The sequence below is a fragment of the Mus musculus genome, chromosome 4 (assembly GCF_000001635.26).
Source record: "Mus musculus strain C57BL/6J chromosome 4, GRCm38.p6 C57BL/6J".
Lineage (NCBI taxonomy): Eukaryota > Metazoa > Chordata > Mammalia > Rodentia > Muridae > Mus > Mus musculus.
In genome coordinates this window covers 42747129-42774127 of record NC_000070.6, presented here as the reverse complement: position 1 = coordinate 42774127, position 26999 = coordinate 42747129, and the positions used below count along the sequence as shown (strand labels likewise).

The 26999-nt window shown below is 48.3% G+C and overlaps 2 protein-coding genes and 1 long non-coding RNA gene across 3 annotated transcripts in view; 2 read left to right on the top strand and 1 right to left on the bottom strand.

Annotated features, from left to right (window-relative positions):
- Nucleotides 1–26999, bottom strand: part of 4930578G10Rik (RIKEN cDNA 4930578G10 gene) — a 201517-nt gene that overhangs the window by 97679 nt on the left and 76839 nt on the right. Inside the window, exon 3 of the long non-coding RNA NR_155456.1 lies at nucleotides 13025–13152. This is a non-coding gene — a long non-coding RNA (RIKEN cDNA 4930578G10 gene). The remainder of the gene's footprint in view (nucleotides 1–13024; nucleotides 13153–26999) is intronic.
- Nucleotides 137–1268, top strand: Ccl21a (chemokine (C-C motif) ligand 21A (serine)). Its single transcript, NM_011124.4, has 4 exons — nucleotides 137–276; nucleotides 365–485; nucleotides 580–762; nucleotides 845–1268. Exons 1-4 carry the CDS (start codon nucleotides 210–212, stop codon nucleotides 873–875), a joined length of 402 nt encoding a protein of 133 aa, NP_035254.1. The 5' UTR covers nucleotides 137–209; the 3' UTR covers nucleotides 876–1268.
- On the top strand, nucleotides 17763–19603 carry Ccl19 (chemokine (C-C motif) ligand 19). The gene is made up of 4 exons (NM_011888.3): nucleotides 17763–17858; nucleotides 18828–18960; nucleotides 19178–19271; nucleotides 19360–19603. The coding sequence occupies exons 1-4, from the start codon at nucleotides 17798–17800 to the stop codon at nucleotides 19396–19398; spliced, it is 327 nt and encodes a 108-aa protein (NP_036018.1). The 5' UTR covers nucleotides 17763–17797; the 3' UTR covers nucleotides 19399–19603.

Sequence of the window (26999 nt, the reverse complement as noted above, 5' to 3'; positions counted from 1 at the left end):
TGAGGAGCTGAACAGCTAGGAGCTGACTGTATGCTCACACTAATGCCATCTGATCCAACTCACAGGAAAAGGAGGGGGAGCGAGGGAAGCGAAAGTCTCAGACTGCATAAATAGGCAGCAAGCCAGTCGCAGCCCACACACACAGACCCCAACTTGCGGCTGTCCATCTCACCTACAGCTCTGGTCTCATCCTCAACTCAACCACAATCATGGCTCAGATGATGACTCTGAGCCTCCTTAGCCTGGTCCTGGCTCTCTGCATCCCCTGGACCCAAGGTACCAAGGAGGGAGAGGCTTTGGCTGGGGAAGGGGGCCATAGAGACACCTTATAAGCCGCAGCTGGGTCTGTGCACCTACCTTGCAGGCAGTGATGGAGGGGGTCAGGACTGCTGCCTTAAGTACAGCCAGAAGAAAATTCCCTACAGTATTGTCCGAGGCTATAGGAAGCAAGAACCAAGTTTAGGCTGTCCCATCCCGGCAATCCTGTGAGTGCGCTGATCGGGTGGGTACAGGCTGGTGGTTGGGTTGGGGAGGTGTGATGGGCCAGACTAAGAAAGCTTGCTGCCCTCCAACCCTCAGGTTCTCACCCCGGAAGCACTCTAAGCCTGAGCTATGTGCAAACCCTGAGGAAGGCTGGGTGCAGAACCTGATGCGCCGCCTGGACCAGCCTCCAGCCCCAGGGAAACAAAGCCCCGGCTGCAGGAAGAACCGGGGAACCTCTAAGTCTGGAAAGAAAGGAAAGGGCTCCAAGGGCTGCAAGAGGTGAGGCTGCTGAAGGGATGGAAGGGGAACAAAGAGGAGCCTCCCTCCACCTGCCTCTCACACTTCTTTTCTGCCCTGCCAGAACTGAACAGACACAGCCCTCAAGAGGATAGCCCAGTAGCCCGCCTGGAGCCCAGGAGATCCCCCACGAACTTCAAGCTGGGTGGTTCACGGTCCAACTCACAGGCAAAGAGGGAGCTAGAAAACAGACTCAGGAGCCCAAAGCAGCCACCTCATGCTGGCCTCCGTCCACACCCTTGCCCTGCTTCAACCATCACATCTGCACGGCCATCCCTTTCTTACCTGGCGGAGCTGCCTTCCCTGGGGTAGACCTAGAGAGTCAGAAGAAAGAGTGTCTCCCAGGGAATGAGGAAGGAGACAGCAGGACTGTCCCCTCTAGGAGGTCACTCAGGTCCCAAGACCTGAACCTGCTCTCCATGGCGCCCTTCCCTTGTCCTTGCACCTATGATTTATACCTAACTGAATAAAAAGGTGATCCAGCCTCAGCCCGAATTCCTCAGTTCCTGGTTGTGTGTGTGTGTGTGTGTGTGTGTGTGTGTGTGTGTGTTTATGAGTGTATGTGTGCATGTGTGTATGTGCATGTTTGTGTCTGTCTGTGTTTATGAGTGTATGTGTGCATGTGTGTATGTGCATGTTTGTGTATGTGTGTGTATATATGTGTGCGTGTGTATATGTGTATGTATGTGTGTTTGTGTGCATGTGTGTATGTGTTTATGTTTGTGTGCATGTGTGTGTATACGTGTGTGCATGTGTGTGTGTGTGTGTGTGTGCACTCGTGTGTGTTCATTTGTGTGTATGTGTATTGTGTGCATGTGGGTTCTATATTCACACTTGTGGGGGACATGACGAGGCCAGAGTGTCTTCCCCTATAGCTCCACTTCCCTCCTTTGAAACACAGCTGGATAAGCCGGGTAACCTGCTAGGGTCCACCCATTGCCACCCTACAATCCTAGGGTTACAGGAACATGCAGCCAGGCTTGGCTTTTACATGGGTGTTTGGGGGTTTGATTTCACAGCAAGTGCTCGCATCCCTAACCATCCCCTCAACCCTCTCTTCTAGTTTCTTGAAGCCAAGGACCAAGTCTCTCAGGACAGCTCTTTGAAAGTTCAAGATTCACACATAAATCCATCTTTCCTTCAAGAGGGCTCCAACCAGGCTCCCCTCTACCTCTTCTTAGAGAGGAGACCCGCCTATCCCCAGGCAGGAGTAAAGAAAACCACTGAGGAACCATGTCTATGTGGGAAAGCAGGGGACAGATCCTGGAGGATGGACGAGAAAGGCAGGGACCTAGGGAACCAGCGGTGGCTGTAGCAGTTTGCACAGAGCCCAAGCTGGCCGCAGCATTTACCACTTACAAAATCACCAAGGCATCTGCACGTGCCCCTCCCTCCTCCTGGGCTGGTGAAGACAAGTGACCCTAGTCTTTGGTCAATCAGGGGTGGTCTTAGCCTACACACTGAGATGTGCACAGCACATTAGAAGATGCTGTACATTATAAAGTGTCTCTTTAATTACTGTGGTTCCTCCTCCAAGCCGCTATACCAGAATGCTAGCAAAAAAACTTGCCATCAGATTCTCACTCATAAGGGAATCCCTCTCTCAAAGGCTGTGCAGAGTTCCGAGAACACTGGACCCCTTGTGAGACCTTCTACATGCCCATGTTGACCCCCACAGCCATGCTATCTTGGGATGCAGCCAAAAAAAAAAAAAAAAAAAAAAAAAAAAAAAAACTCTGACCCCTGGGATCCCCACAGGTTGTGTCTCTTCAGATGCATGCCAAATTTGAGATGTGGGAATTCTGACACTAGAGCCACTGAACTTTGACCTGAGTGCCTCCCCACACCTTTGGAGCCATCTGCCTGTCACTTCCCTCGCTGCCAGGCATTAGAGGCCAGTGTCCACAGCTGGATCTGCAGGACAGCCACCTCCACAGACTAGAGAAGCCCCTCCCTCCCTCTCCTGGCCCTCCAGGTCACACTCCCTCTTCCCCATTGTTACTTTAGAGTCAGACATTTACAAAAGGCAAAGGGGTCTTTCATATCTAGAACCCTTTATTCCCAGCCCTGCCCAAACTCAAGTCTGCTCTAAAATGAGAGGAAAATCAGGCAGAAGCAACGCCTAGCCAGGCCTGCTGGTCCAGGACTGGGTTCCAGCTACTTGGGAGACTGAGACAGGAGGATGACAGAGTAACAGCCTGCCTGGCTGCAAGAGAAGTTCAGGGTTAGCCTAGGAAACACTGCCCAACTTTTAAAAAAAAATTTCTTTTAGGTAAAAAATGTGGCTGAGGATAAAGCTGAGTTGTAGAATGCATGTTTAGAATGTGAGAGGCCCCAGACTTAATAACCAGTAGCAAAGGAGAAAAGTTCACTAAACGTCTCACTGTGGCTATGTGACTGGCGCTTGCCTCAAGCCCTGCTCTCAGTTAACATGCAATCCTTCTCTCTTTTTCTTTTTTTCTTCAGTGAATGAGGGACCACTTGTCCATTTCTTTAACAATTTTATCCGGTTCTTCCTTATTCTCATAAAATATTTCTTCAATCACACAAACATATTCATGGCTTTAAAAAGAATGTTTAATGTTTTTTTTTCTTGCAAGAAAGTGCCAGAATCTTGTTCTAAGCAGCAGCATCCCCCACCCTGACCTTTAACCCCTAAGATATTTCTTCTGAGCTCTACTGCAGATGTGCAAATCCCTGTAACTACTGAGCATGCTGAGTGCCATCAATAGACCTCTTGCTATAAAAAGTGAGGATTTAGCTCTCTCACCACTTCCCCTGCCACGCCGCCTTCTGCATGCAATGCCCACAGTCCCTGTATCACACCATGCTCCATTTATATTACCAGAATTGTGCAGACGTCCGTTCACTGAGGAACACAGAGTGATGTGTGCACACTTCTTACCCCTCCTCTGTCGCTCAGTTTTCCCCTTTTCTTGACTTCTCTTTAAGCTCTTTTGGGGATTGAACTAGGACCTCAGACATGCTGGCCAAGGGCTCTAGTGAGATACTTTCATGCCCCACTTCTAGCATTTTGTTTTTCTTTTACTTAAGATTTAAATTTGGGGGCTGGAGAGATGGCTTAGAGGTTAAGAGCACTGACTGCTCTTCCAGAGGTCCTGAGTTCAATTCCCAGCAACCACATGGTGGCTCACAACCATCTGTAATGGGATCTGATGCCCTCTTCTGGTGTGTCTGAAGACAGCTGCGGTGTGTGTACTCATTTTTAAAAGATTTAAATTTGTTTTCAATTTAGTGTGTGCATTTGTGTACAAGCATACAGAGGCCAAAAGAGGACACTAGATCCCCTGAGCTGAAGTTACAGGCAGTTGTGAGCTTCTTCCAGTCCTCTTCTGGCCTCCATGGGTGGCACATGTGGGGCATAACTCACACAGTCACACAGACACACACACACACACACACACACACACACACACACACACACACACATGCATGCATTAAAAAATAAATCTTCACTAGGCAGTAGTGGCACACGCCTTTAATACCAGCACTCAGGTGGCAGAGGCAGGCAGATTTCTGAGTTCGAGGCCAGACTGGTCTACAAAGTGAGTTCCAGGACAGCCAGGGCTATAAAGAGAAACCCTCTCGAAAAACCAAAAAAAAAAAAAAAAAAAAAGGTAAGTGTTACAGAATATTTGAACCTGCTTCTAGTTGTGGTGTGGTGTGGCTCAGCCCTTAGCATATACCTTTCATCCCTCTGGCTGGAATACAGACACACTCTTAGTACACACCTTTAGTCCCAAACAATGAAGGTAATGTTAGTTTGTAGAAGGAAGCAGCCATGTTTGAAAGTGTTGTCTAATTGAGTGGCAGACAAAGTGATGAATCAGAGAAAGATCTGACAGAACAGGATACACCCAACTTTCAGGAGAAGAGAGAGGAAAGGGAAGCTACTTAAGGGAGAGACAGACAGTACAGAAAGAGCATATTCGTGGAGACCATGCAGTGAGGAGAGAGAGAGAGAGAGAGAGAGAGAGAGAGAGAGAGAGAGAGAGAGAGAACAGCACTGTTGTGTCCGGCCAGCACTGCTCACATGTCTGAGTTCTAGTCTGGAAAGGCATCTTGGAAACCTGGAAGAGAAGAGGGAGCTAGGCGGACGAGAGAAAGATGTAGCTAAGACAAAATTCTGATCAAAGCTCAATTTTACTATTTCCAACACTCAGATATGAAGGAGGGGAAGGGGCCCAATTCCTGCCAAATCATCTTGGAGTAAGGTTGCAGGTGGGCTCGGGAACAGCTAGGAGGCAGGCAGTGGGAGTGGCAGGATGATAGGGCAGCAAGCTCCGCCCCGATGCTCTCAAACTCTGAAACCTAAGCAAACAGGTTTCAGGCTGGGGAGGGGAGGTTACACAGCACAGAGAGGGGTGAAGAGGCAGTTTTACTGGGATGGTTGTACAGAGAGAGGGTGTAGAGAGAGAACAGGCTAGACACAGGTAAAGATAGAAATGAACCAGAGATGAGAAAGAGCGGGAAGACTGCTAGAGTTAGTTTGGGGCCAAGCGGAGCAATTCAAGAGAGGCTGAGAGAGAAGCCAGATTGAGTCAGCCAGCTTGGAGAGGAGTTTGAGCCAGAACAGCGGAGTTGAACCAGCCAGTTAGAGTTCAGAAAGAACTAGGAAAGGGTGAGCTTACTCAGCAGTGAGACTCAGAGGCTGAAAACCATTTAGGTCTGATTAGATTGTACAGAGGCTAGACACTTCCAGGGCTAAGGCTAGGCTAGCAGATGGAGGCAGTAAGCCTCAGAGAGGACAGTTATTATCCAAGAGAATAAAAGTTATTTTTACAGGTAACACTAAACGGCTGGTTAGAAAAGGAAACACTTCAGCAAAGGCCCATTCACCAACCATGAACGGAAATTATAAGTCTGAAGAATTCTTCATGGCTTCTTCCTCTACCCAACCACAGTATGTACTTCACTGAGCACTGTGCTAACAGGCAACAGAAACTGTAAAAGGGAAAACAATTGCTAAATTTTGCTCTAAACTTTACAGAATTGCCCTCTAAACATGAGAACATTGCAATCTCTGTAATCTTGTGTTTTCTTTTTAGCTCTGAAGTATTAAACTACCTTATTTGTTGGTTTATTTTTACAGTGTGTGTGTGTGTGTGTGCATGTGCACACACATGCACTTGAATATGGATACCATGACATGGATGTGAAGGACAGAAAGTTCTCTCTGCTACACAGGTTGCAGGTGTCAAACCCAGGTCACCAAGGTTGACAGAAAAACCCTTTCCCTAATGGTCCGTCCTGCAGGTCCATTTGTTGCTGTTAATTTTAGCTGAGGTTTGCCTATGCAGCACAGACCGAGCTTAAACTCGGCACGAAGTCTAAGCTGGCCGTCAGCTCCCTACCACCCCACTGTTACAGTCTTCTGAGTGTTAGGGTTATAGGCATGAGTCACCATACTTAGCTTAAGAAGACATCTAATGCTTTTTGTATTTTTAAAATTAATTTGGGTGAGTGCCTGTGTGTGTGTGTGTGTGTGTGTGTGTGTGTGTGTGTGTGTACACAACAGATGTATGAGCCTCAGTGAGGGAAGAAACGGGACGTCAAGTGTCCATTTTTGGTTTTGTTTTTAACCAATCTCCACCTATTTCTTTGAGGTAAGGTTTCTCCCTGTACCTGGTGCGCATGTTTTCTTGGCCAGGCTGGAAGCCACCCCCAACAATTTCCTGCCTCCCTCTCCCTTAGAGCTGGGGTCGCAGATAAACATCAGCTTTGTTACATGGATACTAGGATCTAGTGGCAAACTGGAACACCCCAGAACTCTGTTGATACTGTTAATTTTTGCTTTAGATATATTGGTTGTGATAATAGTGCAATAACATAAATCAATTCAATACTAAGAGACTAAGCAGACATACCTCATTTGAACCTCCATATGGTTCAAAATCATACAGAGCGATCGGTTTCTGATCTTGACGCCACGGGCGAGAGGAGGGACGCGCCACTGGCTCCGCCACTAGGGGGCAGCAGCATCGCCGCGGTCCTATGTCAACTACAGAACAGCCCTGGCTTGCGTGCTTCATCTTTGTGAAACTGATTTGTTTTTATTAATTGTGTATCGTGTTAGAAAAGATATTTATCATTTATTTGTCCCCATTTAAGAATAGAACAAATTTCTTTTCCGCTCGTCAGTTTCAAGCCTTTCATCAGGCACAGAACAGCATTTCGTCTCTCGAGAAGCCTCTAGGGAATAAAGAAACTTTTGCTTAGAGTGGGTTCGGTTGCTAAGTAATTTAGGACGCTAGAAGTGATGTGAACTTCCTTCAGCCTTTAAGTCAAATATTAGTTATTTCGTGTCGTCAAAATTTGGTGCCATGGATTCGGGAACATCAGGGTGTTTGGGTGGGTACCATGGAGGCAAACTCCTTCTATTGACCGCCACCCTCTTGCCTAGTTGAATACCCGTAGACTCAAAGGCCTGGATGGGGGATCTGACCACGCATGCGAGCCCCACCCCCTGCTTCACCCTCATCCAGTCCTCGGCGTTCAGTGAGCCCTTAGCGAGGAGCTGGGAGGCGACAGATGACTTTGGAGACTTGGGGACTCCAGATGCTAACGCCTGCGCAGCCTCAGAGCTAATCCGCCTGGACCCAGAAGTCTAAAGCCATCCTCTCCAGGCTCGGCGCGCCCCCTGCAGGCCGGAGAGTAGAGACGTTGTTTACATCAGCCAACTTAAACCACCCCGAGAAGACCTAATAGCACACAGTGTCACAACTCCAGGACACGCACTCATTCAAACATCCAGCCTGGGTCCTCTCCCGTTCACTCCCTTGCCTCCCTAGTTCCACGACAAACTTTATTGACTTTCCAGACTCAAGTATGAGTGGAGAGTTCCTTATCCCAAATGCAAAGGGCCCCTCTTCCAATTCTCCCTGTTCTGGTACAAGGATTTGGTCAGACGATGCAGGTTCCTTGGTGAGTAGGAAGCCAAGCTGAGCTAAACCCCGCTGAGGAATCCTAACCTGGGACAACTTTCCCAGGACTCATCCTGAACCAGGATGCAGAGGCAACTTGGCTTAGCCGAGTCTGAACTGAGTGAGGTGGTGGTCCACAGGCTCCACGAAGAGAATCAGAAACATTTCAAACCTACCTGATCTGCGGACCTCCACCCCCACCCCCACCCCCGACCCCGCCCCAGCCACGCCCTTACTCTAAGTGAAATCTAAACCAATGGCTGGGTGTGGATGACTGAAAGCAGCTAATATATTAGAAGAAGAATCTTTAGATCGGTTTGCATAAGATCATCGGGGGGGGGAGGGGAGGCCACCAATACTGTCTTCACACTGGGGAGACTGAGAACCAGCAGGCTGCTCAGTCGACCAGGCTGGGTGCTTCTGCAACCTCTGGCTGGCAGTGAGGGGCTGGGGAATTCCTAGAGAGCCGCCATACTGGAGGAAGACTGAAGAAGCTGAGTTAATTGGCCACAGGGAAATATGGCAGCAATAAGACAGATAACTCAGCAGTGAGTCACATAGGCAAGTGGTCCTCTTCAGATCTGGCCCACCAACAGAAGACGCCATCCTGCCCACAGTTAGAGTGGGTCTTTTCCGTTCAATAGGTCTGACCAAGAAAACCTCTCATAGGTATACACAGAGGGTTATCTCAAAGTAGATTCCACATCCAGTCAATATGAACTGTCACAGTGCCTGTGTCCTTTCCCTCTCTTCTCACCCCTACTCGCCCCCTCTTTCCCTGATTCCTCTTCATCTCTCCAATTGTATGTGGGCATTTGCACATGTGTATGTGGGTGCATGTCACTTGTATATGTGTGTGTGGAAGCCAGAAGCCAATTTTGTGTGTGTGTGTGTGTGTGTGTGTGTGTGTGTGTGTGTGTGTGTAAAAGAGACAGAGAGACGGAGAGACAGAGTGTGTAAGGACTCAGGGAAGCTAGAAGAGGCTGTCAGGTACCCCAGATCTGGAGTTACAGACAGTTGTGGTCCAACTAATGTGAGTGCTGGGAACTGAACTCCAGTCCTCTATATCAGCAGCAAACATTCATAACCATTAAGCTACCATCTTATTTTCTAAAACAGGATCTCCCACTAACCCTGCAATTTACTGACTAGGCTAGGCTGGCTAGCTAGCAAGTGCAAGAGGATTCACCTGTCTCTGCCTTCCCAGTGCTGGGCCTCCAGCACCGTACCTGGCTTTTGCGTGGGGGCTGGGTGTGCAAACATATGTCTTGGGCGGGTACAGCAAGCACTTTCCCAGCTGAATCATCTCACCAGCTTCCCCCACCCCTGGTCTTTTAATGCTGGCAAGGCTCAAGACTTGGAACTTAGGACCTCTTCTACCTACGCTCCCTCTCTTAGTGATCTCATTGTCTTCAGGCCTTAAATACCACCTGTACGCTTCCAAATATGTATCTTCAGATAGCATCTTTCCCCTGAACTCCAGACATGCCAGCTACCTACTTAACATTCCCATTTATGTATCCAGGGTGCAGCTTCAATGCAACCAATCAGAACTGAACTCCTGGTCCACCACAAACCCACTTTTTTCCAGCCCTCCACATCTCAATAACTGTCCCATCCACTGACTTCTTCTTGCCTCTGCTTTCTCTCGCATCCTCTGCTGAGCCCCAGTCCACTGGCTCTACAATCTTTCCAGATCTGAACACGTCTCAGTAGCTCCAAACACTGCCTGTGTCCCCTGAATTACTGCAATAGCCTTCAGCCACAACTCCTTGCTCCACACTCCTTTGGTTTAGTCTACATTTAACAGCTATATGGAATCTTTTAAACATTAAGTCAGATATGTCAGGGTTCTGCTCCTCCGGCTAAGGGCTCAAGTCACTCAGTGAAGTAGACACCTACAGTGGTTGACAGACGTGCACTGTCATTTCTTATTGTCTGTGTCCTATGCTCTGCTCTTTTGGACTCTAGGCTGCTCCTCACATTCTTGCTTCTTGGCCTTCCAATCTGTTGTTTTCTAACAAGAATGTTTCTCCCAGGTCTCTGTGTGGCTCTTTCTTTCTTCCTCTCTCTCTCTCTCTCTCTCTCTCTCTCTCTCTCTCTCTCTCTCTCTCTTTCTTTCTTTCTTTTTCTCTTCCTTTCTTTGTGTCAACTCTCTGTTTTTATATCATTAAAGACTCCTCTGACTGCCTGATTTAAAATAACACACACCCTACACACCTACCACTTTTGCCTTTGAGGGGATGGAGAGTGAGGTCTCACCATGCAGCCCTGGCTGCCCAGGAACTAGGTACCCTTGGCTCTTCCTACTGGGATTAAAGTTCTGGGATTAAAAGTATGTGTCACCACATCTAGCCTCTCGCCTTCTTTTTAAAAATAATTTAAAGTTTTATTTGAATGTCTGCATATGTGTATGTGCATGCATGTGAAGTTACCTAGGGAAGCCAGAAGAGGGAGTCAGAGCCCCCGGAGCTGGAGTTATAGGCAGTTGTAAGCCACCTGATGCGTGTGTTGGGCCCAGACTTCTGGTCCTCTGGGAGAACAGCAAGTGCTCTTAACTGCTGGGCCATCCCTCCTGTTACCCACTCTTGACTTCTCTATTTTTCTTTGTGGCAGTTGTTGCCATCTGACTGTAGATTTTGTTGTTTGCTTATTGTCTGTCTCCTTCACTGAAATAGCAACTCTGCAACAACAGGAAGGTTTCTGCTTTGTTAGCTACTGTCCCCCAGTGTTGGGGACAGCCGGGCACAGAGGAGGACTCAGTCCATACTATGTGAGTGTGCTGCAGATGTGACATGGATGCCCTCCCTGTACACTGTTTCCTCATTACTGCACTCTTTCCTGCTGACTCTTGGGATCATTCCCAACAGGCACTCAAGGGAGAGGGTAACGAAATAACTGAAAGTCTCATGAGTCTGCACTGCACTGTTGTGTGACGAGAACCTTGACGAGGCAAAGGCAAACTCAAAAAGGCTTAGTAAGAAGGGACGTATGGCTGCACCTTTTACAGAGGTGAGGGCAGCCAGCCACTGCACATAAACTAGCATAGCTTCAAACTCTGGGCTTTCTCTGCTAGACAAAGTAGACACTAAATGTGCTGCATGAAAATTCTGCGCATTGAAAGGACTCCACGTCTTCATCATCCCGAAGGCCGCTCCTGCAGCTGGAGGCAGCCAGTTCCTTCTGGTGCTGGTATATCTTAGAGGCCCACCTGAAAATGAAGACCATTCACTTCCCCTATTTTTCAATCCTAGAGAATGTCTACATGAAGATTGTGATCAAAGAAAAAAGCAAAACCTAACAAGTTAAAGGCTACGCTACCTTCCTGTGCTTTCCTCCTTGACTTCCAAAAACATCTAAGGCCTGTTCGCTCACATATGCATGTCGTGAGCACATCCATTTAGGGGTGGTGCTGTAATATAGACAACACCCTTAGGTCACATTGTCACTGGGGAACTACAGTCCAAGTTTCCTACCAGGGCCCTGGGGCAAAGAGCTGTTTGGTTTGACTTGATTTGTTTGGGTTTTGTTCTGGCTTGGTTTTTGGTTTTTGATTGTTTTTTTGCTTGTTTTTCTTTTTCCGCTTGTTTGTTTGTTTTTATTTAAGAGTGTGTGTGTGTGTGTGTGTGTGTGCTTCAGAGGCCAGAAGAGGGCATCAGTTCCCCTGGAGCTTAGGTTACTGGTGGTTGTGAGCCTCCCTGTGTGTTTACAGGGAACCAAAACCAGGTCCTCTGCAATGGCAGCATGCACTCTTGACCAGGAAGCCATCTCTACAGCCCCATTCAGGCTGCTCCCTCCTTTATAGTCCATGAAACCAAGGACTGAGATAGAAGGACTTTAGGTATCATTGAGAAGAACTAGACAAAGTCATAGCTCTGGCCCTAGGACGAGATGTGACCTCCTGAGCTGACTAAAAGATTGCCAGTGGGAAAATATCCAAACCAGGCTCTAGAAACCCTACACCTTTTAAGATGGCAAGAGGCTTTCTGATAAAGAACTGAGCAGGTCTTTCAGTCATGTAGATAGGGCCAAGTCCCTTAGGAAAGCTAGTTTATTACAGAGAGCTTGGAAAATAGTATAAGATCTGCCTAGAGCATAGATAGGAGCAACAGTGTCTTTGGCCACAGTCTGCTCTCCCCATTGAGCGTCTACTCTACTTGGTAATAACCTCTGCCTATCCACTATTCTCTGTCTGTGTCTCCTGGGACTTCAAGAGAGAATACACAGAAGGGAAGGTTTCCAACTGAGATCCTGGTGTCAAGTCCCATCCTGTGTGTCACTAGTGATGTTCTGAGTGACTATGACAATTGTGCAACCTCCTGATGTCCTGGGTCCTCTGTCTCCATGCAGAGAGATTATCTCTGCGCTCATATATAAAGGCAACCAATCCCAGGGTTGGGACCCACTTTGAGGATCTACTTTCTGCAGTCTCTTCTGGTAAAGCTTACAGTATCCCTGGAGATTCTGACAGAAAATGGGTGGCACACTGTAAGGATATAGGAAAATTTCCCACTCTCCACTCACAACTCAGAGCTTGCACAACCTCTGATTACCATATATGGGAGCTCTTCCTACCCCAGGCTGTTGGCTGCAGTGCTGGGTAGGTCTTGCAGCTTCACACTGACAAAAGGGTCATGGGAACTACTGCATATGTAGACTATTGGTCAGAAGCACAAGCCACAACTGGTGCCTGTGATGGACATCCGAACCTCATAGCAATTTTTGAGGACTGAGCCCTACAGCTGTTGGAAAGATGCTGTCTTCAACTGAGAGGCCACAGGTGGTGTTGCCAGGGGCAGCAGGAGACCACAGCTCAAGCCCCTTGTGGACCGGAAAGTTCCCTTCCCCACAGGGGCTTCCACTCAGGCAAAACTGACACCTGAGTGTACTGCAGGGGATTCCAGGATGGCCGAGTGACACAATATTAGAACTTAACAAAATGGGAGCTTATTAAGTACTTAGGCAAATGACAGAAATGGAAAAGACAGAGGTTCTTTTCATATGATAAAGGCTTTCTCACCTAGGTTGAGCATAACTCTAGAGACTAGAGTCCCTGGCAATAAATAGCCACCAAAGCTTCTAGATCCTTTTTCTCAAGAACGTGAAGAACAGATTTCATGGGAAACAAGTGGTGAGTTTTTAGAAGGGAGTGTTGTCACAGAAGAGGGCTTAAGGGGAAGAAATCAAGTGGCACTCCCATGCAGCAGGGGGGTCACTACTGAGGGCCTTTGTCTAAAGGGTAATGAGACTCTACAGAGTTGAGGCATAGGGAAGTGAGTTGGTTGGTCCAACTGGTCTACCTGGACTCATGGCTGATGCCCGTGAACCTCTGCATCCTCCTGACTGGACTGGAATTTTGGAGACAGCTTCAAAGCCAATTAAATCTCTGATCATGAGTAGAATCCAGGCAGCTATACCCATTACGTTTCTATGTAAAAGGAAAAGAGGGATAATAAGAAATCAGAGCACAGCCAGGCAGTGGTAGCACACACCTTTAATCCTAGTACTTAGGCAAATGACAAATGGAAAAGGGAGGCAGAGACAGGCGGATTTCTGAGTTCAAGGCCAGCCTGGTCTACAGAGTGATTTCCAGGACAGCCAGGGCTATACAGAGAAACCCTGTCTCGAAAAAAACAAAAAAACAAAAAAAGAAAAAAAAAAAGAAAAAGAAATCAGAGCACAAACAGCACCTAACCTCTGTCATTTCTGGCCCCTGACTAAGACAGAACTTCCCATAGAACTAAGGACATTTCTGCCTCCTGGCCAAGACAGAATGAGTTGTGGAGACATGAAGCAGAAGGTACTCATTTTCCAGGTCTCCTGACAAGCTCCTTGCTCCTCTTGTCATCAGAGTAATAATAGAAATGAACAGAACACATTCCAAGGGGTGTGGGATTTTGAAAGTCACTCTTATGTGTCTCTCCAACATGTGTGTGCGTGTATGCATGTGTATGTGCGTGCTGTGTATGGGTGTGTAGTTTACTATGTGATCCTGTATGGTCCTAATCACATTCTTTAAAAAGATGTAATTTACAACAATGTTCAAAGATTAAGCAAAGCTTAAAATTTAAGTAAAATTGTATGTGCAGATTTATCTTCTCGAAGAACTTCCTTGTGTAAGTGCAAGTGCCAGGGGTACATTTAGATGTTTAAACGGGTGTGAGAGAAGAATGCTGACATTAGAACTCAGGCTTACAAACACTCTGACCAAGCTCATTTGTTGCTTTGACACACACCCCCCCTCGCTTGAGCCATCGTTGGGGCAACACTGTCTCTGCAGGCAATCTTTGCTCTATCAGTTGTGCTGAAGTTTCTTCACTCAGCCAGCAGGACAGGCAAGCTAGATTGTGGGGTAAAGGGCCTTTTCCCTGCTTCACATCCCCTTAGTTTTCTCTATCTTTCCATCCTGCCTCTCATATGTCTGGATTAATTTGCTAGAACAGCCCATAAATCTTAGGAAAACACATTTACTGTTTATGATAAAGGATGTTACAGAGGTCATAGTTGTTATTCTAATGCTGTGACGGGACACCATGACCAAGGCAACTCTTATAAAAAGAAAGCATTCATTGAGGGCTTGGTTAAAGTTTCAGAGGTATAATCCATAATCAACATGGTGGGGACCATGGCAGCATGCAGGCAGGTATATTGGAGCAACAGTTGAGAGCTATATCCTGATCCATAAGCAGAGAGAAACTGTGACATCAAGCCTGGCTCGAGCTTTTGAAACCTCAAAGCCCACTCCCAGGGACACACTTCCTCCAACAAGACCACGCCTCCCAATCCCTCTCAAGTAGTGCCACTCCCTGGTGACTAAGCATTCAAATATATGAGCCTATGGGGGTCACTCTTATTCAAACCACCACAAAGGGCTACAGGGAAAGTCTTGAGAGAGACCTTCACAGATGTGTGAGGCACACAGAGCTTCTACTCCCTTTCCAGGGAGCCCCACTTTCTCAGCTTTTCAGAAACCTAATTTGGTCCTTTTGAAGTTTCACTATGTGGCCATAATTGATGATGTTATGGCTATAGGTTTATGAATTTACCCTGCCTCTGGACTCTCTTAGGTGAAGGGGTCTGGCATTCCAGCCTTTTTATCCCTTCTCAGCAATATAAAAAAACTCTGATTACTACAGAGAGTTCAAAGATTTTAGTATATATTTGCTGGTAGAGAGGGGGGACCAGAAAGAACAATTGTTTAAACTACTTTGTTATTATTTATGTGTGTGTGTCTATCTGTCTGTTTGTCTGTCTGTCTGCGGAAGTCAGAGTGGGTGAGATCCTCTGGGGCTGGAGTTAAGCGTTGCTCTGATGTGGATGCAAGAATCAAACTCTTCAAGAACAATGCATGCTCTTAACCACCGAGTCCTTTCTCTAGTCCCAAGCTTATACTTCAAAAGATGGTTCACAAAGCTACATGTGATTGTGCACACCAAGTTCAAGGCCAACCTGGTCTACATAGAGTGTTCTAGAATAGAGAAGACTACATAGAGAGACCCTGTCTCAAAAAAAAAAAAGGTAATAAAAGGGATTTTAATAAAACATCCATTTGAGAAGTAGTCAAACCTGGATTTAAAGGCTTTGGTGCAATAACGTAGCAGCACTGGGTCTGACTATGGTGAGGGTCATTACTTCCCTGGCCATGGATCAGGTGGGCAGTGCCGATTCCCACCTCTGCCGTGTGCTACGTACTCTGTGCTGCATGCTATGCCCAGTATATAGTTGGCACGGGCAGGGTGGGCGGGTAGTACCAGCTGTGTGGTTGTGTTCTCTGAGCCTCCTACTCTGAATGTGTAAAACAAGGATCACAATACAATAAGCACATGTCAGAAGATGCTGGGAACATTACACAAAGTATGGTTGGCAGAGGGATTGATCCAGAGCACAGAAGATAATCAGAATGCTATTGTGATTATTATTATTATTATTTTGGTTTTTTATTTTTTTGTTTTTCGAGACAGGGTTTCTCTGTATAGCCCTGGCTGTCCTGGAACTCACTTTGTAGACCAGGCTGGCCTCGAACTCAGAAATCCACCTGCCTCTGCCTCTGCCTCCCGATTGCTAGGATTAAAGACGTGTGCCGCCACGCCCGGTGCTATTGTGATTATTACTAATGAATGAAAACTGATAAATGTGAGAACTGTAGGGCCAGCTTAGGAGGTCAATGCACTCAATGTCAAGCCTGGTGTCTTAGGGTTTTACTGCTGTGAACAGAAACCACAACCAAGGCAACTTTTATAAGGACGACATTTACTTGGGGCTGGCTTATAGGTTCAGAGGTTCAGTCCATTATCATCAAGGTAGAAACATGGTAGTATCCAGCCATACAGGGGCCTGGAGGAGCTGAGAGTTCCACGTCTTGTTCTGAAGGCTGCTAGGATGAGGGTATTAAAGCCCATGCCCACGGTGACACACCTACTCCAACAAGGCTACACCTCCTCATAGTACCACTCCCTGAGCCAAGCACGTACAAACCATCACAGCTGGTCACTTGAGCTTGATCCCTGGGACTTCCACAGCGGTAAGAGAGAGCCAACACCCTCAGAGTTAACCTCTGACCTCCACTCCTGTGCTATGACATGTGCCCACCTCCTCCCAGGCACACACACACACACGAAAAATAATCATAATTTCCAACTATCTTTAAGTCAGGATGTAAGAACACATTTGCCTTCCCTGGTGAGAAAGAGGAGACAATGGCTTGAGACATGGCTCTGAGAGTGAAGGGCCTGCTATGAAGCGCAAGGATCTGAATTTGGATCCCCGGAACCCACCTTAAAAAGTAGGCACGCAGTGGCACACACCTGTAACCTTCGTGCTTGGTGAAGCAGAGACAAAGGGGGAGCCTGAAGCTCACAGCTGGTCACAGCTGGTATTAGCAAGTCAGTGAGCTCCAGGTTCAGTGAGACCCTGTCTCCAGAGCTAAGGTGTAGAGTCATGGACGAGGTCCCTGATATCAACCTCAGGCCTCTGCGTGGCGTGCACACGAATGTGGATGTTCCCATCTGACACACACATACAGAGGACCCCAAGTGTGGGTGCAAAGGGCTGGGTGGGTACCCCATATATTAGCTGTTCTTTTGCAGTCTTCTCTTCTGGTCTTTCTCACAAGGATGGGAAATCACTTATTCCTCCCTGATCTTTCAATTCCTTGAAATTTAGGGATTTGTCTCAGAAGGAGCTGGCTAGCCCCTCTCCTTAGAAATCCCCTCTAGGTTCCCAGGACTGAGAGAAGGGAAAGATGGAGGGGGCTGTTCCAGCCTGTGCTCCCTCCAGCTGTTCCTCTGACCCAGGCTTTGGATTTGAGAAAATGAACAATGCCTGTAGATCCAGGTAGCTGATTCACAGGGACCTGAGCTGTGGGCTAGGAGGCCTGGGCCCTCTCCTTAGGAACCTTCCCTTCCAGCTCAGCCTGTTCCAAGAGAGGGACTGGCCCCCAGATGGTGACTTGGAAGGCACTGTGATGACAAGGAAAGACCATCCAGGCTCTCACGCTTGCTCTGAAGGTACCATGGAGCTGGCTTCAAAACCGGCCTCATCAGAAAGAAGAAAGTGGTGAGGGTATAGAGAAGCCCACTGGGCTCTAACTACCCAGCTAATGCCACTATCCAGAGGACAACGCAAGCCCTCCCTGGAACTGACAGGACACGGATTTTTTTTTTTCCCAGACTTTTGCAGTTCTCAGAGCTAAAGCCAAAGAAAGCAGAGGGTGAAGACTCTGAGTGGGGGGAAGAAGGAAGCCAAGGTCATGTTTTGCCAGAAAAAAAAGGGGGCAGAGGGGGGTAAAGGGGAAGACCCAGAACGGGCCATCGAGGGGGAATTTTGGGACAGAAAGTGAAAGCTCAAGGCATAAATTGGAGCTGGTGGCAGCCTCAGCAGGCTCAAGCGGGCTCACTGGGGCACACACAAGCTCACTTGCACTTGGCTCCTGAACCCCTTCACGCCACAGGAGGACATCTGAGCGATTCCAGTCACTCCCCTGTGAACCCGTCGGAGCCTCGGCCTCTCAGATTCTTGCGCACACAGTCTCTCAGGCTCACTCACTCTCTGTGGCCTGCCTCAGATTATCTGCCATGGCCCCCCGTGTGACCCCACTCCTGGCCTTCAGCCTGCTGGTTCTCTGGACCTTCCCAGGTAAGGCTTGGGAGATGACTACGGTAGGGGCCACAGTGACCTGTGGACAATATGTAGGTCTTAGACTATTACAATGGTCATGAAAGACCCTCCGAGTTCAGAGTCAGTGGATCCAAGGGCTCCTTATGCCTTCTGTGTGTGCCTGTCAATATGAATGTGCCTGTATCCAGGATTCCAATGTGGCTCAGCTCTGTCATATCCTGGGGCTTATAGCTGTGGGCTCCATGTCTTGTTACCTCAGCTTCCAGGCAACAGAAGGAAGGAACAGTGTATCTTCCTTGAGGGACCTAAGACTATAATTAAGTGGGTGGAGTGTTTGCCTTGCCTTCGTGAAACCCTGGTTTCAATTGCACCACTGGGGTTGTGGGGGTGAGAGCTTTGCTGTGTATTTGCTTCCATCTGAGAGAACAAGAAACACTGAAGACATGCTTAATAACTTGTTCCCCTTTTGGGGGTTGCATTTTTAAGGGCCTTGGTTTGGTTTGGTTTGGTTAGTTTGGTTTAGTTTGGCTTTTGAGAAAGCATCTGTCCATGTTGCCCAGGCTAGCCTCCATCTCCTGGGCTCACGTGATCCTACATCTCAGCTTCCCTCCTGGTAGCTGGGACTCCGGGTATGGCAGCCAGCTGCTGTAGTCATTCAGAAGCCTGAAGGAGTCTCAGCCGAGGCAAGCCTCCCCTGTCCCAGCATTCTTCTGTTAACTCTCCATTTGCTAAAACACTGTAAAAGCTGAGAAAACCTGGGAAAGGGTGTATGACCCCAGCATTTGGGATACGTTGAAAAATGGTTATTTACTAAATGGCTTAGAAGACTACAATATGTTCAGCAGCCAACTGAGCCACAGTGGCACTCAAGGCTGAATATCAGGTCCAGCAATCACACACAGAGAGATGCTATCAAAGCCACTTAGGGACTGTGGCCTCCCTTCCTCATGGTCTCAGGGTCTTCTCCCCTTCTTTCTCCTATCTCAGCCCCAACTCTGGGGGGTGCTAATGATGCGGAAGACTGCTGCCTGTCTGTGACCCAGCGCCCCATCCCTGGGAACATCGTGAAAGCCTTCCGCTACCTTCTTAATGAAGATGGCTGCAGGGTGCCTGCTGTTGTGTGAGTTGCTTGTGGAAAGAATATCTGGCCCCATCCCCCCATGAGCCCTTGCTGATGCCATCATGGCTTTAACCCTGAACTCATGGCAGAGCCCAGTTTTCATGGAAGCCTATGAAACAGGTCCCTACAAATAGTCTCCAAGCCTCTGCTCCTTACTCTAGAGCCTTCTAGGAAACTGGGTTCCAGGGCTTTTATTCTCTCCAACCTCTGGCTACAGGTTCACCACACTAAGGGGCTATCAGCTCTGTGCACCTCCAGACCAGCCCTGGGTGGATCGCATCATCCGAAGACTGAAGAAGTCTTCTGCCAAGGCAAGCCTGACCCTCCTCAGTCCTGCCTCCGCCCTCCCAACACCCCGAGATTCCAGCTCATGACCCTGCCTCTCCTCCCTCCCCTTAGAACAAAGGCAACAGCACCAGAAGGAGCCCTGTGTCTTGAGTAAAGAGATGTGAATCACTCTGGCCCAGGAAACCAAGGACCAGAAGAGAGGACCAGGCCTCCTGATGCTCTGTCCCAGACCTAACCCAGCCAAGTCTGTGCCTAGAGAGTCGATGTGAGTGTGGACAAGAGAGTTTGTGTGGCTAGAACACCATCTCTCTGTGGCTAGACTGCAGAGCTTCCAATAAAGCCGCTTGGTACCGTGGATCTGTCTGTCAGCCTCTGTTCTCTCTCGCCCCAGGAGGACAGGAATAGGAAAGGAGGGGGTGGAATGGCAGGATATATTTCCACCCTGAGCTCTGAGCAATCTGTTCCCCAGCCTCCACCTGACACCCTGATGCTCCCGGAACCAGCCCCACAGTGAAGGACCTGGCCCAGGTCTCTATGTGCTCCTCATACTCTATCCAGCCACACAAAGCTTGCATTGGTTTGCAATGTTCACAAGAAGCCTCAGACTTTTCCATCTTTGCCACCTAGACAGGCGCTTAAGCATCCATGTGTCTCAGGGACAAGGAGTAGGGGAACTTCAGTGAGGATTAGAGGGTGGGCAGAAGACATGGCTCCACTCTCTAGGAGAAGTTCTCGATCCCCCCCCCCCCCAACGCTCCCACTCCACCCCACCCTCATCCCCAAGTTGCTCCCTCTAATATTCTTCTCCGTCCTCTGCCCTACTTGCTTCCTTTCTGGGTCTGGATGTTTCCTCCTCCAGGAAATCATCCCTGACTCAGACTGGGTTAGGTAGTTTTGCTTCCTCCCAGATTCCCAAGGCTCCGCACCTCTCCTCCTACACACCACCCACCTACAGCACACAGACACACACACACGCACACGCACATTCACACACAGCACTCATTACAGTAACCTATTTTTGTTAGTTTGTCCTTCTCCCTGGACAAGGGTCATATCTGTGTTGGTTTCCAGCAGATCACCTGGCACAAGATAGGGAGTCAATGAATATTTGCTTAGAGAATGAACAGATACGTGAGAAGGGGCTCAGCAGCCATGGGGATAGCGCCATCTTCTATTCCGTCCATTCTAAATCCATTCTAGACCAGGTTTTCATCTCAGACAGTCTGAGCAGGGCTCAGCCCCATTAGAACATTCCTAGTGCCAGACCTAATAAGATACTGTCTAGGAGCCAGGGATCAGGGAAGGAAGACAGGCCCACAGGGTGGAAGAAAGAACCGTGAGGGAGGCTTGCACGACTCATCATGGAAATGCCTTCAGTACACACAGGCTCTGGGACTACAGGCAACACTGAGTCTCAGGGAATGAGTCTCCTGGGTCTGGAGGACAAGGCCTTTGGCTCTTGGAACAGCTCACAGCAATGCTTTGTGCTTAGGAAGCTTCCTGGGTGTGACCTCCAAGGACCTGTCCGGTGGGAGAGGCAAGTCTGAGTTGCTAAGGTCAGATAGAAGGTCAGATTCTCTTTCCCTTGTCTGGGGAGAGAAGCCATCATTATATCTGATATACATCAGCCAATAACCAAGCCAGACCTATCTGGGCAAGCCTTTAAAAGGAAGTTGTAGGGGAATTGTGTTCCCCCTTCCCGCTCCAAGTCTCAGGCCTCTCCATCTTTGCTGTCCCAGACAGGTGTTCAAACATCCAGATGTCTGAGAGCTCAAGTGTCAGTAGGAGAGGTGGCAGGAGGGAGTCACAGTGGGGTGAAGAGGAGGGGCAGAGATCCTAGAGCGACGGGAAGCCTGGTGGCCTCTTCCTCTTCTCCCACAGACAGGTGTTCAAAACCTCAAGTATCTCAAGTCTCAGAGTCACAAAGGATGGGACAGATGGGAATAGTTTCCAAGAACAGTTGCTATGGAGTGAAAATTGTTTCCACCACTTGTGGGAAATTACCCACCCATTCAAGCATCCACACATACACTTACCCAGGTGACCTCCTTTCATCCACCACCCCCATACCCACTTCCCTGTACCAATCCATTAATCCCTCTGTAAAGTCACCCAGTCATGGACAACTCTGCCTCCCACAGACAAGAGGTTAAGACATATGGGGAGGGAGATGTTGCCTCAGATCTTGCTCAGGTCTCAGGGGAACCAAGAAGCCAGCTTGCTTTTGAAGCAGACACAAATCCTCCCTCTGGTGCCTGTAGCCCCAGAGAAATATAAAGAATAGAAGAGGCAACCATGGGAGCCCTGCCCAAGGTGCTACCAGGACAGAGGCCCTGGGACATTATTAACCCCATAGCAAGTCCTAGTGTCTGGACCTGTGTCACAACCCAGTCTCCCCCATCACTGAGTGACTCTGGGCAGGTTCCTTCAACATTCTCCAACCCAGGATTTCCATGCCATGTGTCTGATTGCAGGAAAGGGGCGACTTTTGAGTCCTTCCAAAGACATAACTCTTGGATCTTCAGATCTCAGGCTAAGCTTCCAGCCTTGTACAGGCTCCCCCAACATCCAACATATCCAGAAATGTTCCTGCTTCTTAGCTCCCCAGAGGCCATCCTCTGGAAACTAAGGGGAGGCTAACACTAAGGAAGAAAGAAAATCTAGGAGCCAATGGCACACACAATGTGGTCTCCTGCTTGACTAGGAAAGCCTAGGAAATCAGAAATGTAGGCAGTGAACACCCCATTAGAAAGAGGCACACAACCTCCCTCCCCACTCCTTTAGCTACTAGCTTCCACCTTAGCTTCTTCTGTTACCTACAGCCAAACTGTAATGACACCTTAGCACTGGGTCTTGCTCTCTCTCATCTCTCTAGCAGCAGGGTGGGGTGAGGGGCATGCCTCCTCCTGCCCAGCTCCTCAGCACAGTGGCCCATCTGTCTCCTGCCTCTCTAGAGCTCACCGATGAGGATTACATCTCCGTTTGTCCCAAGTTCTGCTTCCTGTCTGACAACGGCAAAGTTGCTAGTTCTCTGGCAGGTAGCATGGACTCCTAGCTCCTCAGACAGGCTAGTGGCTTGTTATACACTCTATATGGAACCTTCCTCCCTGGGCACACGGCACCTACTACACAGGGCATGACATGGGTTGATGCTCTAAAGACTCATAGCCCCTGAAGCTATCATCTCCCTGCTCTCCCTGCTCAGGGAGCTCCAGCCTTTCAGACAAAGTTTCTTGCCATTAACGTCAGCTGAGAATCCCCAGGGAGAAGAGATTGGGTTTTATCCATCTTCACTGCCAGCTTTGCTTTGCATGGCTGGCACAGAATAAGCCCCAACATGTAATTAAGGAAAACAAACAAATTGAGAATAGTCCCTTCCCAACGCATGTGCACACTCACACAGGCACACAGACAGACAGAGAGAACACACAGCACACAGAACATAGAGCACACACCCAGTTCCCAAGGCAGTCGGAGCTGCCTCTGTTGTGGAATAGAGTGCTTGGCTAGAGTCAACTCCAGAAGGTTTTGATAAGCTGATTTCAACTTCTCGGCAAGCCCCCACCCCATGCCACCCACTTCTACCCTCCGGGAAATTCAGAACCAGCAGAAAATCTTGGAAATGGTCTCATAAAAAAGGCAAGTTTTCCAACTGGGGAGTTTCCTCCAAAACCAGGCATTTCTCTAGATACCAACCTTCCTAGGTGTCCTCTTTCCCAGGCTTGGTCTATGTGGATGAACATGGCTCTGTAGTGATAGCTAATTCTCTATGGGAGCTTTCTAGGTGCTGGGAACTGATGTAAGCACTAGGACCGATCTCAAGCCGTAGGTGGGAAACATGAGGCACAGAAGGGATGTAAGCTGCCCAAGCTAGACAGCTAGGAAATGTCAGAGCTAGGGTTCCAGAGGGGCAGTGTGGCTCCAGAGTGCTACAACACATACCGCCTTTCTGAACTGGCCCATCCTGGAGACAAAAAAAACCCAGAACAGCAAGACAGGACCAATCTGAAGGTATAACCATTACTTTCACATGGTGAGCATGTAGCAGTTCAGGCCTTCATCTGTGTTATATCATTGTGCCCTCAAATAACTCATAAGGTAGGTATCATTCCTGCCGTTGTGCATACACGGAAACTGTGGAACAGAAAGGGGGCATGGCCTCTCAAGTCCACACAAGCAGGAAGCAGCAGGCCGAGACTGAAGCCCATGTGGGCCTGTTCAGTAGTTGTGATTGATGTCTAGTTGGAGTGGAAAGACTTGGCTTTGCTAGGAAGACCTGAAGTGGGGGGAAACAGGAAGAAATGAGTCTGGGAGACACAGGCAGTGCTTGAACTCAGAAACAGAAATGGCCCCTGGAGAGCAGCCAGCCTCTTGACACTCTCCAGCCAAAGGGCAGTGAGACTCTCCAGAGCTTCAGTGAGGGAATCTGCTCAGGGTTCAGCTGTCCCAACGTCAGCACAATGGAATGTGGGGCTAGAATGTGGTGCTCGCCCTCTCCTTATTCCCAAGGCCAGGACCTGGTGAGGCTAAAGGGAGAGGAAAATGGAAGAGCAGTATTGGGGATCCAGGGGACTAGGGGTTCAGTGTGTGTTGTTTCTAGAAAGGGGCGGCAGCCCACTGGTGGGACTGAGCGTGCCTACATGCTAGCCTGCCAGGACCGGGTCTGAAGGTCAGTGGATTGGCAACATCCCTTGAATGATACACTTGCAAGAACCATTCTACTTCCTGAAGGGTTTCAAGCAGGCAGGCAGAGGGCAGGATGCAGGAACTAACTCTGAGGACCAGGGAGACCGTACCCTGTTTCTGTGCCTAGGACCTTGGACTCTTTTCCTTTGGCTCCAGTGGGAAGAAAACGAGCCATCCTGGCCCCCGACCTGGTATAGGTGGGAAACCTTAAGACCAGATGCAGTGATGTTAGAGTTCTAGGTCAGTTAGACACTCCTCCCCACCCCACCCCACCCCAGTGCTTTGGATCTCAGACTCTCCATACCTGGAAGTCTGAGCCCATTTCCATCAACACCCCTGTCACTATAATCTCATGCCCATCAGGCAATCAAGTATCCTCCCCAAAAGAAAGTCAGCCTCTCTTGTCAGGATCCCAACACTGTAAAGAACTCAGTGATGTAAGAACACCCACCCTTGACAAGAAGTCCCAACTCCTGTTGTATCCTCATCCGTGACAGCACCACCATTAACGTCAAGTTCTCATCATTGTCACCAGGCCACCACTTCCCTCAGTAACACACAAGCCAGATAAGGAAGGTCAGAAACTCTGTTCCAGTCCAGGGCCACCACTTTAGCAACTATATACATGACACCTCCTAGTGTGGCAGTGTTGTGGGTCAGAGCTCGTGACTCTCCATGTTAAGTAGGGCCTCTGGGAGTCTCAAAGCTGTCATCATAGAGGGTCCCACCAAACCTCTTCTCATTAAAGTACTGCTTTGCCACTGGCTGCAACCCACCATACTTATTCATGCCAAGCTCTCTTCTGATTACTGGCAACCCATTAATACACTAGATGGATATGGTCTCAGGCCTCATGGAGAGCCCCCTGCTTTTAGAAAGCAAACAAATGTATCATTAGGACTCTTACATGCAGGTCACTGATGCTCACTGACAGAAGTAGTGATGGGGAGGTCCTGGGAAGATGCAGAAACCAGCAAGATGGGGGACCGCAGAAGGACCACTCTCCAGCCACGCAATACAACTAGGACAAACATGGATAGTTCTCTGGGACAGCATGGTGCCTTGACCATTCTCCAGTCATAGTTTTAGACAAAAGACAGAGTCCCTGGGGTGAACTCACTTCCCATTTGTCTTATTCTTGATCTACAGTCAAAGAACTAAAATCCAGTGGATTCTCTGCCCACTGTGAGGAGCTTCCAGGACTATCCACATGAGCCTCCTCTTCTGTTCTTCCTAGGATGGACCAGGTCACTGATGATATATCAGGTCCAGAGGGTGGCCAAGAAGTAGCTATATGTAAAGAATATGGAGCTTGTACTTAAGCATGAAACTGGAATGTTTGCCCTTGGGATTATGAGGCCCTTTAACAATACTCAATGGCTTGAGTATGGTTTCCTATGAAACTTGTGTAGAAACATAATCCTCATGGACAGATGAGAAGGCAGAAACAACCAAGCTAGAGTGTTGAGGTGAGGTCCTTGTGACATGATTAATCCCAGCACTCGGGAGGCAGAGGCAGGTGGATTTCTGAGTTCGAGGCCAGCCTGGTCTACAGAGTGAGTTCCAGGACAGCCAGGGCTACACAGAGAAACCCTGTCTCAAAAAAGAAAGAAAGAAAGAAAGAGAGAGAGAGAGAGAGAGAGAAGAAGAAGAAGAAGAAGAAGAAGGAGGAGGAGGAGGAGGAGGAGGAGGAGGAGGAGGAAGGGAGGGAGGGAGGGAGGGAGGGAGGGAGGGAGGGAGGAAGGAAGAAAGGAAGGAAAAGAAAGTCATCACCAGATGTGGACCATTAGCCTTGAATAAGAATCATAAGTCACAAAATGACCTTTCTTCAGAATTTAACCAGTGTGTGATAGTGTCCAAGATGCAAAGAGCCCAAACTCAAATTTGCCCTTCAAGTTGTTCTGAAAGCATATTTTTCAAGATAGGAAGTCACTCCATTAGTTTGGTGTGTTGTTTTTAAATAGATAGACCAGGGCAATAGCTCAGAGGTAGTACATGTACTTAACGTATCCTCAGCGATCGATAGATGGATGACAGATTAGATAGATTATAGACAGACAGACAGATAGACAGACAGGCAGGCAGGCAGGCAGGCAGGCAGGCAGGCAGGCAGACAGACAGACAGACAGACAGATAGATCCTCCACTTGTATAGATAGCCACCCTACCATCTGTCACCTCTGAAATAACAGCTTCGACTACCATGTAAGATGGACATTATTTCTGTCACCACTTCTACCACCTCCAAAACCAATTCTCTGCTAATCCTGCTCTTTTTCACTGGGTCTAGCTTCAAATCCTGGGCCTTGAAAAGTCCGTCTGATTGGCAAAGACTGTGCTGTGTCTGTGTCTCCATTGCAGAAGGAACTAGAGAAACGAGTCTGTGGCCTTGGGGTTCCAGGGTGCAGTAAGCAAGGTTAACAAAGCAGGACATTCCTCAAACATCAAAAGGTGAAGTCTGAGCAGTGAGACAGGGTGATGTCTCAACAGTCGCTGTCCAACATGGACACATCCCTATCTTCCCCATCCTTGACTTAAAATGTTAACATAGTATCTATCACCTTTGCTTGTACAACTCAAAACCACCTTCCCCAAGACAGACAACTCAAAACATTAGCAACTAGCACATCTTTTAAGCTCAGGTTATCATTAAAACACACACACACACACACACCATAGACAAGGCAGCTTAAACAATAGAAATTTATTTTTTCACAATACTAGACTCTGAAAATCCAATATCTGGGTACCAATGTGGTCAGTTTCTGGTAAGGGCTCTCTTTCTTGGTGCCTTTTTCGTGTGTGTGTGTGTTTGTGTGTGTGTGTGTTTGTGCAAGAAAGAGAGAGAATACTTTCTTACAGGGCCATGCTCCCACTGTATTACGGCTCCTATTTTTATGAGTTCATTTAACTCTTTTCTATCTTTGAGACCTGTCTCATTTGCCCAGGATCACCCCAAACTCACTATATAGCTGAGGATGGCCTTGAACTACTAATCCTTCTGTCTTCACCTCTTGAATGGAGGTGCTTAAAATCCTGTCTTTAGATATGGTTGTGGGCTGGAGA

Coding starts and splice junctions, on each gene's coding strand:
- Ccl21a (NM_011124.4), top strand. CDS start 210: ATGGCTCAGATGATGACTCTGAGCCTCCTTAGCCTGGTCCTGGCTCTC. Junction 486..579: donor TGTCCCATCCCGGCAATCCT/GTGAGTGCGCTG, acceptor TCCAACCCTCAG/GTTCTCACCCCGGAAGCACT. Junction 763..844: donor GGCTCCAAGGGCTGCAAGAG/GTGAGGCTGCTG, acceptor CTGCCCTGCCAG/AACTGAACAGACACAGCCCT.
- Ccl19 (NM_011888.3), top strand. CDS start 17,798: ATGGCCCCCCGTGTGACCCCACTCCTGGCCTTCAGCCTGCTGGTTCTC. Junction 17,859..18,827: donor GGTTCTCTGGACCTTCCCAG/GTAAGGCTTGGG, acceptor CTCCTATCTCAG/CCCCAACTCTGGGGGGTGCT. Junction 18,961..19,177: donor TGCAGGGTGCCTGCTGTTGT/GTGAGTTGCTTG, acceptor CTCTGGCTACAG/GTTCACCACACTAAGGGGCT.